Source organism: Mirounga angustirostris, unplaced genomic scaffold, assembly GCF_029215605.1.
Source record: "Mirounga angustirostris isolate CCGP_5_RB_7025 unplaced genomic scaffold, mMirAng1.0.hap1 SCAF_17, whole genome shotgun sequence".
NCBI classification, from domain to species: domain Eukaryota; kingdom Metazoa; phylum Chordata; class Mammalia; order Carnivora; family Phocidae; genus Mirounga; species Mirounga angustirostris.
The window spans coordinates 1,447,089-1,460,109 of record NW_026991725.1 but is presented as its reverse complement, the minus strand read 5'-3'; the positions used below and the strand labels follow the sequence as shown (position 1 = coordinate 1,460,109).

At 41.8% G+C, this 13,021-nt stretch overlaps 1 protein-coding gene across 9 annotated transcripts in view; it reads right to left on the bottom strand.

The window, feature by feature from the left end:
• The window catches only part of SMG6 (SMG6 nonsense mediated mRNA decay factor), a 232,660-nt gene that overhangs the window by 218,832 nt on the left and 807 nt on the right, over positions 1-13,021 (bottom strand). For 4 of the 9 annotated variants that reach the window (XR_010408613.1, XM_064582972.1, XM_064582967.1 and 1 more), the window contains exons 2-7: positions 9,690-11,463; positions 8,988-9,180; positions 8,381-8,491; positions 5,116-5,222; positions 4,781-4,859; positions 4,170-4,271 (exon numbers count right to left, since the gene is read on the bottom strand). Coding sequence is in view for 8 of the 9 variants with exons in the window: in XM_064582972.1 (XP_064439042.1) it covers positions 4,170-4,271; positions 4,781-4,859; positions 5,116-5,222; positions 8,381-8,491; positions 8,988-9,180; positions 9,690-11,463 (2,366 nt within the window). In the remaining variant the exon portion in view is untranslated. Of the gene's footprint in view, positions 1-4,169; positions 4,272-4,780; positions 4,860-5,115; positions 5,223-8,380; positions 8,492-8,987; positions 9,181-9,689; positions 11,464-13,021 lie in introns of those variants that run through there. The other 5 variants (XM_064582968.1, XM_064582971.1, XM_064582970.1 and 2 more) reach the window with 5 other exon arrangements.

The following is a 13,021-nucleotide window of genomic DNA, read 5'->3' as shown; positions in this document are numbered from 1 at the left end:
AGTCCAGAAATAAATCCAGGCACCAACTGAGTTACAACAAGGATCCCAAGACTAGTCAATGGGGAAAGAACAGCCTCTTCAACAAATGGTACTAGAACTGGATATCCACATGCAAAAGAATGAAGTTGGGCCCATATTTCACACCATTTACTTAATGAAAAATGGGCCAAAGATCTAGATATAAAAACTATAAAAACTCTTAGAAGAGGGGCACCTGGGCAGCTAAGTCGGTTAAATGTCCAATTCTTGGTTTCCGCTCAGGTCATGATCTCATGGGTCGTGAGATCAAGCCCTGCATCAGGCTCTGTGCTCAGCAGGGAGTTGGCTTGAAGATTCTCTCCCTCTGTCCTCTCAAATTATAAATAAATAAATCTTTCTTTTTAAGATTTTATTTATTTATTTGACAGAGAGAGACAGTGCACAAGCAGGGGGATCAGCAGGCAGAGGGAGAAGCAGGCTGCCCGCTGAGCAAGGAGACCGATGTGGGACTCGATCCTAGGACCCTGGGACCCATGCTAAAGGCAGAGTCTTAAAGAAATTTTTGTACACTCACATTCATGGCAGCATTATTCACAATGGCCAAAAGGTGGAAGTGTGCACTGACAGATGAAGTGATAAACAAAATATGGTATATACATATAACTGAGTGCTATTCAGCCTTAAAGAGGAAATTCTGACACAAGCTGTAACATGGATGGACCTTTAGGATATCATGCTAAGTGAAATAAGCCAGTCACAAAAAGAAATACTGTATGATTCCACTTATATTAAGTACCTAAAGTAGACAAATTCAGAGACAGAAAGTAGAAGGGTGGTTGTCAGTGGTTGGAGGGAGGGGAAAATGGGGAGTTGCTTAATTAATGGGTATAAAGTTTCAGTTTTGCAAGATGAAGAGAGTTCTGGAGGTTAGTTGCAAAACAATGTAAATGTAAAATGGGTAAGATGGTAAATTTCATCTTATGTATATTTTACAAATAAATTTTTTAATTTTTTTTAATATAAGACAAAATAGGCAAAGGATTTATATAGACATTTCTCCAAATGGCCTATAATGCAGCTCAACATCATTAGTTGTTAGGGAAATGCAAATCAAAACCACAATGAGATACTACTGCAAAGTCAATAGATTTGTAGATAACAACAAAATGATTCTAAAGTTTATATGGAAAGGCAAAAGATCCAGAATAACCTACACAATACTGACAAAGAAGAACATGGTCGGAAGACCGAACTACCCAACTTCATGACTTACCATTAAGCTACTATAGTGGTACTGGCCAAAGAACAGACAAACAGATCAATGGAATGAAATAGAGAGCCCAGAAATAGACCCAGACAAATACAGCCAGCTGATCTTTGACAAAGGAGGAAAGACAATTCGATGGAGAAAGGATGATCTTTTCAACAAATGGTGTTGAAACAACTGGACATCGACATGCAAAACAATGAATCTATGCCACAGACCTTATGCCTTTCTAGATCGCAGACCTAAATGTAAGATGTAAAACTATACTCCTAGAAGATAACACAGGAGAAAATCTAGATAACCTTGGGTTTGGTGAGGAGTTCTTAGGTATTACACCAAAAGCAAAATCCACAAAAGAAAAAGTTGGTAAGTTGGATTTCATTAAAATTAAAAACTTTTGTTCTGTGCTAAGAAAATGAAAAGATAAGCCACATACAGAGAAAATATTCACAAAACACATATCTAATAAAGGACTGATATTCAAAATATACACTTAAAACTCAACAATAAAAAAACAACCCAATTTAAAGATGGGCAAAAGATCAAAACAGACACCTCACCAAAGAAGAAACACAAATGGCAAATAAGCACATGAAAGCAACCAAGATGTCCTTCAATAGGGGAATGAATAAACAAACTGTGGTACATCCATACAATGGAATATTACTCAACAATAAAAAGAAAAGAGCTGTCACATCACAAAAGTAATCCTAAATGCATATTACTAAGTGCACATGAAAGCAACCAAGATGTCCTTCAATAGGGGAATGAATAAACAAACTGTGGTACATCCATACAATGGAATATTACTCAACAATAAAAAGAAAAGAGCTGTCACATCACAAAAGTAATCCTAAATGCATATTACTAAGTGAAACAAGCTAATATGAAAAGGTTACATACTGTATGGTTTCCAACTATGACATTCAGGAAAAGGCAAAACTATAGACAGTAAAAATTAAGATTACTAGAGGTTCAGAGGAGTGAGGAGGGATGAACAGGTGGAGGTGGAGCACAGGGTATTTTTAGGACAGTGAAACTACTCTGTTTGATACCGTAATGATGAATACATGTCATTACAGATTTGTTCAAATCCACAGACTGTACAAAAGTGAACCCTAATGTAAACTAGGAACTTTAGTTAGTGATAATGTATCAATACTGGCTCACCAATAATAAACAAATGTATTACACTAATGCAAGATGTTAATGACAGGGAAAATTGACTGGGAGAGGAGTTGAGGGAGTATATGGGAACTCTGTACTTTCTGCTTAATTTTTCTGCAAACTTAAAACTGACAAGGAATGAAGGAAGGAAGGAAGGAAGGAAAGAAAGAAGAAAAGAAAGGGAGAGGAAGGAAGGAAGGAAGGAAGGACGGAAAGAAGAAAAAAACACTAAAGAAAAAAATGTCCCCAAGTGGGGGGAAAAAACCCACAGTGCGGGTGGGTCATAATCAAAGAAATGAAAATGTTGGTGAGAACATGGAGGAACTAGAACCCTTGTACATTGCTGGTGGGAATGTAAAAAGGTGCAGCCTCTATGGAAAAGTTTGGTGATCCCTTAAAAAGTTAAACATGGGGGCGCCTGCCGGCTGCCAGTTAAACATCTGACTCTTGATTTCGGCTCAGATCATGATCTCGGTTCAGATCATGATCTCAGGGTCGTGAGATCGAGCCCCGCACTGGGCTCCATGCTCAGCAGGGAGTCTCTCTCCCTCTCTCTCTTCGTTCCTCCCCCCACCAGCATGCACACTGTCTCTAAAATAATCTCAAAAAAAAGGCTAAACATGGAATTACCATATAACCCAGCAATTCCACTCATAAGTATAGACTCAGAAGAACTGACGACAGTTATTCAAATACCTGTACTTCACAAAGCACTATTCACAATAGCTAAAAGGTGAAAACAAACCAAAACGTCCAATAACTAATGAATAAAGTATAGTATATCCATACAATGGAATATGATTTGGCCATAAAAATGAAGTACTGAGACATCCTACAACATAAACGAACCTCAAAAACTTTATGCTAAATGCAAGAAGCCAGACATAAAGAAGTCACATACTGGATGATTCCATTTATATGAAACATTCAATAGGTATATCCTGAAACAGAGAGCAGACTAAGTGGTTGCCAGAGGCTGGGAGGTAGAAGGAATGGAGAGTAATGGGTATGAGGTTTCCTTTTGGGGTGATGAAAACGTCTTGGACTTAGATAGAGTTGATAGTTGCAAAATACTATTAGTGTACTAAAGAAAATAAAGAGTGAATGAAGAGGGGCACCTGGGTGGCTCAGTCGGTTAAGCATCTACCTTCAGCTCAGGTCATGATCCCAGGGTCCTAGGATAAAGCCCGGCATCGGGCTCTCTGCTCAGTGGGAAGTCTGCTTCTCCCTCTACCCCTCCCCACTGTTGCTGATCTCTCTCTCTCACTCAAATAAATAAATAAAATCTAAAAAAAGAAAGAGTGGGGGCGCCTGGGTGGCTCAGTCACTGGGCGTCTGCCTTCAGCTCAGGTCATGATCACAGGGTCCTGGGATCAAGCCCCACATCGGGCTCCCTGCTCCGCAGGAGGCCTGCTTCTCCCTCTCCCACTCCCCCTGCTTGTGTTCCCTCTCTCGCTGTGTCTCTCTCTGTCAAAAAATAAATAAAATCTTAAAAAAGAAAGAAAGAAAGAAAGAAAGAAAGAAAGAGAATGAAGATATTCTAGAGATGTAGAAGGAAGTGTGTCAGTCAACCACACTACTTAATCAACAATTTCAATCCATCATGAAGTGTTAGGAATTTCTTTGAATCTTTTGTTGAATAAAGGGGAATAAATATTTTAACTCAAACACTGAGTATTCGGGCAATAGCATTATGAAAACTCTTCCTGTTAAATGAGCATGTTAGCTGCTTTATACTTAAATCTTTGATACCTACCATTGACCTCCCCACCGCCTTCAATTCAGCTTCCTTACGAGGGGCTGTTACCTGCTCCCAAGGCTCTCTGTTAGAGGCATATTGAGAGGAGTTTGGTAAGATCTAGGAAGATACAATTTGGCACTAAGTGCTTCTGCTAAGGAGGCTCATTAAGTGAAAACTTAAGAGGAATAAGGGGATAATCTGGGGAAAGGAAGTAAGGATCTCACTAGTTAGGGCTAGTTGAGGACTTTAAGGAAAAGTGGTAAAGGGAGCCTTATTTTCCTTCTAGAAATGAGTAACCTCATTCAACAGGACAGGGAAGGGAAGAAAGACAAGATTCAGAGCAGAAGCCTTGGTCAAAAACAAAGAGTGGTGTCTGGCTGGAGCATGAGCATTCCTTTAGGAACTCAAGTGCAATGAAAGGGAATGAAGTACAGATTCAACTGGAATGAAGAATCACTGACAACTTACCTCTGAAAGTAACAAGAGGAATGTGAGGATGGCAGGAAAGGATATTTTTTAGGTTTAGTGTTCAGAGGAACTCTAGCTCCAGGAGCTGATGCTATCAAAATCCATTCTTTCTAAGATACTGTCTGCAAAATACTTCCCCTGTCCATAGGATTGCTTACCGTATACACTGCCAGCAGAGCCAACTGGTTATATGGGCGCCCATTCTTGGGAGCAATATGCTGGGCCTTTAGGTACCAACTGGAATAGAAAAACAGTAAAAAATGCTAGCTCCATATCAATGCTTTCCCATTTCATCACCTGATAGCTCTAACTGCTTAAGACATAAGCTGGAGTGTTAGATGTAACGCTGGAGTGGTAAAGCCTGATTACAAAGACCAACAGGGGCACCTGTAGGACTTCCATATGAGAGGCAGCTCGGGTGGCCCATTGCTCTTAATAGGGCTTAGCTTAACGCCGCAAGGAAAGAGAAGCAATGAACAAGAGGCAAAAGTACCTGCGTGCTTTCCCGTAGTTTGCTGTGTCATTGGCTTGTTCCCGATACCTAGCAATATCTCCTTGGCAAATCATACATCGTTGGGCACTGATCAAAGCATATTTTACCTTCAGGAAAAATGATCAGTTAGTTGATCAGTTAGTAGTATACCCAAGAAACTTTAACTTCAACACCAAAGGACAATGATAGGATCAAAGTGACAGAACAGCACTAATAAGGCACTAGTAGTCCTCAACAAAGAAAAAAAAGTTTTCAGTCTAAACTTGCCTAGCGAAAACAGCCAATGAGAAAGAATGGCAGAAAAGAGAGGGGTCATTCTTATTTCAAGTCCCAGGTAAACAGAAGAAAACATTCTGAAACCTGGAAACCAGGAAACCTGACTCTCTATATGTAAGAGTTGTGTGATCTTCCGTAGGCCTTTGGGACTGTTTTTTGGACTCAAGTTTCTTCATCTGAATATAAAAATGCATACTCCATAGAGTAAGTGTTAAATACTTCACAAATTATAAAGTGATATACAAATAACTTATTCTGTTATTTTCCTGTCATCACTATAGTCTCTCTCTCCTCAAACTATTAGTATCACTGCACTGTGTTACTGCATTTCATTCACTTTGCAGAACAATAACAATTCCCTAAAATGATAACATAGTCACCCTTTACCAAACACCTACAAAATGGCCAGGGACTGGGTAGTTCTCTCTCCCTCTCTATATGTATGTTTTCTCAATAATGGGCTTGGCATCTGTCCCTCCATTACAAAACAACAGAGTAGACCCTTAACAATCCCAAGACATGTGTCCAACCAAAAAACCTAAGGAACATCACTTCATAACATACAATTCCACTCCACCTCACACACAAGAAATTAACACATCACCGAATAAAGAACAAAACTTCAAGGAGAAGTAGATACTGCCCCTGAGGAAGGCTCATCCACTAGCTAAATAACTAGCTGCTGCACATCAACCTCCTAATATATAACAAATGTGTGCCTCAGCAAAGTTATGTACCATTGCAAGCCATATACCTTCAGAGTCCTGACTATTCCACACATTCTATGAATGAACACCAAGAACCCTTTGTAGTTAGCTGACAAAGCACCAAGAAAACAGATTATGTTTCCATACTACAGCACTCTAGGACTCCTGGGTGGCTCAGTCGGTTAAGCGACTGCCTTCGGCTCAGGTCATGATCCTGGAGTCCCGGGATCGAGTCCCGCATCGGGCTCCCTGCTCGGCAGGGAGTCTGCTTCTCCCTCTGCCCCTCCCCCCTCTCATGTGCTCTCTCTCTCCTCTCATCCTCTCTCTCAAATAAATAAATAAAATCTTTAAAAAAAAAAAAAGAAACATACTATAGCACTCTACTATCTCAATGGGGGGAAGAAAAAAACAAATTCCACCAAAGGCTCTCCACTATCCTCTGGATGAAGTCCCAGATGATCTAGCTTCTGTTTACCTCTGCAGCACCACCTCCCCCCTCTCTCTCTCTGTACCTCAGTCAGACTAGACTTTTCTTAGTCTCCCTAACACACCATGCTCTTTCCAGCTTCAGGACCTGCACATATACTACTTCCTCTCCATAGAATGTTCTAGCATCTTCACATACACCTTCACTTGGCTAACATCTCAGATTTTTAGCCCCACCTTAACTGACTTCCTCAGTCTTCCATGATCCTCTAAACCCCTTTACCTTATACCCCACCCAACATCATTTGCAGAAGTTGCTGCATCTGCAATTACTAATCCACCACCTGTATTCACCCCTAAGCAAACTCTAAACTCCAAGAGCTGGGATCATGGCTTTCTTGTTCCACAATGAATTATGTGTCTTAGAAAAACATGTGGCATGTAGGAGGGTCTCAATAAATACTTGTTGATTAGTAATAGAGTTTGTGCACACCAATCATCAGGAGTAGAAAGAGGAAGTCGCTGCTCCATAAATCATATGCCTTTCTCTAATGAATCTTTATTTAACTTCTTCCTTTACCCTGGCCCTTTCCTCTCAATATATAAATATGCTTAAGACTCTTCCAGCTTAAAAACAAACTTCTCTTGACACTATGTTCTCTTTTAACTACTATCTTCCCTCCTTGCCTTCACAGCCAAGATTCTTAAAAGGATGGTCTATATTACTCCCTTCGTTGTATCTACTGTCCCACTTTTCATTCTCTGCAATCTGTCTTCCATCCTCTCCAACTGAAATAAATTGTGATAAGCTCATCCAATCCAATGGACACTTTCAGTAATAGCAGCATTCGCTGACTCTACAGCACTTGACAATTCTGCCCACCACCACCTTGAAATTTGATCCCCACCCCTCACTCTCTGGCTGACTGGCCAGTATCCCAGGATCCCAACTTCTGCTTCAACTATCACTTACACACTGATGACTTCTGAATCTATAGCACCAGCTTAGCTCTTTCCCCTGAGCTTCAAACAGACCAGAATATTCATCTGTTCATTTTCAAGTTCCTCTACTTACGCACAGCCAAAACTAAACTAACCTCTTCCTTCCCAGCCACCCTCCTAGGCCACAAACTGGGAGATGATCGAGACTCCTTATGCCTCCTATCTCATCATTCACACCAAATCAGCCAGCAAGTCAATTCTATTTCCCTTATATCTTTCCAATTTGTCTCCTCTTTTCCACCTCCACTACCTCTACCTTAGGTTCAGGCCCTCAACCTGACCCTCCTACCTCCACTCTCTTGCCCAAAATCATCCATTTGCCAGTGACTGGTTCTAAGAAGAAATCTATGCTATCCATTTAGTGAAAATCAAGCCATGGCTCCTCGCTGCTTTCAGAATAAAGTCCAAACTCTTCAGTATGCCACACAAAAGTTTTTGATCTATCCCTTTCTACTTCATTAGCTTTACCTCCTACAACAGCCCAATTCCACATTACAAAAACCAGCATATTGAACTTCTTACACTTTCCAACAAGGCCTGATTCTCTCTTGCTGTGCTCTGTACTGCCCCTTCCACTCCTAGTCAGGTTTCAAGACTTGACAGTCTCTCAGAAGTCTCCCTTGACTCCACCAGTCAGAATCAGAGCCATTTCACTCTGTGCCCCTTCCACACTGTATATATAACATTACCATGGTACTTATTACTTGATAATTGCAGGTTTAATTGGTCTGTTCCCCCACTGGACTGTATCTTTTGTTTTGTATCCTCAACACCTAGCATAGTGCCTAGCACATAACACTAGACAAATGCTTACTAAATGGATGATTAAATTTAAGATAAAGAAGCTGGCTTACTGTCTTGCGTAATGGCTTGCTGCGAATGGCAAGACCATCCATGTAGTCCTCCAGTTTGAACTTGTAAGTAACCTGCAGCTTCTGAAGCAAACTATCAAAGAAGTCACTACCCTATAAAGACAAAAAATAAGAAACAGCTGAATCAGACTGTTCTGATCCAATCTACCCACCAGAAACTGGGGCAAGTAACCTGTCCACAGTTCTGCTAATGTTTAGTCATCCCATGTAAAGAGAGGCATACACAGTATTTAGTGGTCACCAACTAAACACAAGACAAATTCACAGTATGAGCCCCTCCATGGTTTTAAAAATATGAATACACACACACACACATACACAGACACACACCATACACACTTTCTCCCCCTACAGCACCCACCCCCAAACAAGATATTCAGAAAATTTTCAAGGTCAGAACTAACTCCAATTGCCAATAAGTTATGGTCCCAAGGAAGCAATAGGGTGGGTTAGGCCTAAACCCAAGAAAAGAGCATCAAGTTTTTAGTCAATGTTCTGCTATAAATCATCATATTACAGGTGATAAAAACCCATCACAACTACAGAATGCTAAGGCCTTTATCCTGAGGACAAAAAGATGATGGTTTACCTCATCCAAGAGCTCCAAAAGTCTGTTCCGAATCTGTTCGGGGTTCTCAACATTTGGATCCTTGAGAAGCTGCCTGAACTTCTCAATCACCTGATAGAAAGCATTCTTCCACAGGATCTGATCCACATTCTGATTATCAGAGAACTCAATATCTAATAGGATACAGCGCTCATATAGCTGCAGCAGTTCAGCTCTGGAATAAAATACATGCAACTTCTAGCTCCAAATACACCATAAGAAAGGCTAAACCCAAGATCTGAGCTTCTTGCAAATTAAACACCTTCCTTGGCAGGAAATCCAAAATGCCACCAGGTATAGTACTCATTTGACTTTTTATTCTGCACAGCAGAATGTCATTCTAAAGACAGTTATGTCTAGGAAAATGATTTTTCCCCATATGCCTCCACCTAAATTTAACAGCTGAAATAAGATCTTCACCACAAGTTATATGTTGTTCACTTCTTGGCATTCTGGAAAGTCTTTCCTTTTCCATTTCCAGATTCCATGTTCTCTTAAAGATTTTTTTTCTTAAAGAAAAAGTGGGAAGCATAATCATTTCTAAGACAAGAAACCAAATTTTCTGTTCTTTTTTCCAACTGCTCCTTCCTTATAAAAATCAATGTGAAAGGGATTTAATGCCCAGTGCCCTGCCAAAAGTTTCTACGCTCCTCCACCACAGGAGCTTACCCACCTCCAGCTTACCCCCACGTCCCTCTAGGACGGAACACAGCACACCTGAGCTGGGTCATCTTCTCCAGACCCTCAGGGCTGATGCGGTCCCTGGAGAGCAGGTTGCTGAGCTGCAGTTCCTGGTTGTCAGCCACCCGGAGAAGCCTATGTAGCTCCTGCTGCTGCATGTTCCTCATGTGCTGTTCCATCTCCTCAGGACTCATGGTGCTGGCAGGGAGGGGGCCACAGACATACTGTCCTGATGCAGTTGGGTAGCCTGGGTAGTAAGGCCCGGGGTACACACCATTTGTAGGGCCCACAGGGTACTGCAGAGGGCTATAGCCCGTATAAGGATACTGAGAGGCAGGGCCTGGTGTCCGGGGGTAATAATAGGGGTTGTCAGAGTTTTGAAACTTATAGTAAGATGCTTGGGCTTGGCGGGAATCACCCCAAGAGGTAGGGCTGACTTCATCATCAGTGTCTAAGAAATGTAGCTGGGGCGTCTGGCTCTTTAGAGCAGGTTTCTGATCAGGATTGTTTGGGTCCCATAATCGTCGAGTGGTGCCTCCTCGGCCCCAACTCCGAGATCCCTTACTACCAGATCCAAATAAAAGCCGAGGTCCCAAAGGTGCAGATTCTGGAGAACCGGCTGAACTGACCGATAGGGTGGTATGGGCAGGCAGAATCAGAATGCCACGACCACGGCCTCGAAGTTCTTGTTTCAGGTTTTTGGACTCCTGCTTCTCTGAGCCTTTGCCCCCACTGCTCAGGCCTTTGTCAAGCTTTATCCTATCCACATCCTCCCTGGCTGATCTCACGAGGGGGGAATCTTTGTTCATGGTTTCTGCATCAAAAGTGACACGAAGAGTGCCTCGATTTTCTTTCCCATTGCTTTTCTGCTCTCCCTCCCCACGGCCAGACCAGCTTCTTTCTAAATGTTTCTTCCTTTCCGAGCTCCTCCTGGGCCCATCGGGCTCATCGATTCTGTCCTCATCTAAAGAGTCAGTTGAGGACATAGATACTTGCTTCTTCAGTCGTGGCCTCTCCTTGGTCCGATCCTGTCGGCGGCGGCGACATCCACTATCAGTCAGGCCAGCCCCCTCAGCGCTGTTGTTGCTGCCAGCCGAGCTGGTACTACAAGTGCGGTAGCGGTTCCTTCGTTTGTCTGAGCGGGAGTAGCGCTTTGCTGAACCCGGCTTCCCCTGTGCCAGGTCATCGGTCACTTTCTTTATCCCCTCCCCCTTCTCAATCCTCTTTCCTTTTTCTCCCTTTGCAGCCCTTATTCTGTCACCATTTAGGCCTTTTTCTGCCTCATCTTTGTCTGGTTTATTCATGACCTCCTCTTTCACATTTCCCCTATACTCATCTTCTTCTACTCTCAATTGCTCCACCTGGTTGAGGATTTCTTCCTCACCCACTCTGCCAGTCGATTCTTTGGTAAGAGTCTGCAAACGCCTTCCAGGCTGGTAGATCTGCATGTCAGGTTTCTTTGTTCTCTTGATAATTCTTAGACTTCGATCCTCTTGTCCAGAAGTGCTAGGAAAGGACTCCTGTGCCCCAATATTTTCTGGGTCTACAGGACCATTTTGATGTTGGTTATCCAGTTCCTTGCAGACATCTTTAATGACCTGTGTACCATTTCCAACAGCAGAGGAATCCCTGTCGTTAATAATTTCATCCTTAAATTCGTCACTCCCAGAAGGTTCCTTGATTTTAGGTTTGTTCCTCAATCGGGAAAGACCAGGCTTATAGATTTCCAGATCTGGGCGCCGGTTATCTCTGCGCTGCCTGGGCTCCTTCATGTTTTCTATGATGTTGGAGAGAGTGTTGGGGAGGAACAGGTAGAAGAAAGGAACAAGTAGAAGAAAAGAATAAAAGGGGAGGGAAGGAAAAAAAACTGTCACTCTGGTTAAATAACAGAAAAGCCAAGCAAAAACAACACATCGAAATGCTAATACTGGCGAACATGGAAGGAAATTTCTGAAGCAGCAGAAATTCTACTAGATTTACAGTACTTGTTTAGCAATTGGCAAGGCTAAGAACTTCATTATGTTAGAGCTATCTACACTTGAATTAGGGAAATAGGAAAAACAGTAACAACAACAACAACAACAACATACTCTCTTGTGTTACCCAAGTCATATCCAGATGTCCAAGACCTCAAACTACCTTATCATTGCCGGAATAAAAGATCTCTAACTATTTGAACATCAAACTGTTCTCTGCTATGGAGCCCTTGGATCCATTTTAGTCTTTTCTTCTAGTGCTTCTAACATTTTTCCAGGGTGGCTAAGCCCTTTTTAACATAGTACTAATAGTTGGGGATAAAGGAGAAAAAGAGGGGTATGCACAACAATCCACAGTTCTGGACATCTCTGGGGGGGAAAAATATGCAACTCCAGTCTCTGAACTTGACCAGGACAATCCTCTTCTTTTAGGATACCAATTGCCCAAACACATACCTCTTATTGAAGCAAACAGGAAGCAGTTCCTTTCACATTCTTCAACTCCACTCATGCTCACCAACTCTCTAACAGCAGCCAGCAGTCATTCCAAGGAAATACTGCTCAGACTATCATCATTAGAATACTGCGACTAACTGCTACTATGATGTGGAATATGAGAAGGAAAAAGTTCCATAAAGGAGCTTTCTCTGGAGGATGATGGAAGTATTGTGACATGCTCTCAAAATACCAAGGACTGTAGTACTTAAAAATAAGGGTACAGGACTTTCGAAACTACTCTCCAGGCTCCCTAAACTTACTGAATGACAGATAAGCAAGTATCTATTTTTGGTATCTGTTACCTTTACCTATTAAGGGGAGAGACTACTACAAATAGCCACTAAACTTGTCAATGGGAAACGGACAGCAATTACTGAGATTATAGAGTACTCAAAACAGAATGCTTTATAAAATCCTAGTATTGTTCTATAAACACCAATACAAACAAACCCATAACAGGAATAAATAATATCCTCCAGCATTTAACTCATAGGTGTAACAAAACAGAAAGACGCAAAAACACAAAACCTCTGCCTCAGTATTTTCAAAAGCTTTATTAAAAAAACATTTCTTCAAGTGCAAATAAAGGCAAAGCAGCTTACCTCCAGAATAACTCACCCTCAGGAGCCTTTGTAACTTAAGTTAGAGGTGGGGAGGAGGAATGAGAAAAGCTACTACTACTCAGAGCAGAGGGAGAAAACACCCTGAATAATCCCATTCAACTGACCAACGAAAACCAATTTCACAGACTTTGGCCACAAGCCTGCAGAAGCACAACTACCATTCTACACAACTCCACCACCTAACAAAGGAGAGATGAGATACTAGAATCTTCCTTGGAGCTTTCCTGGTGTGGATGGA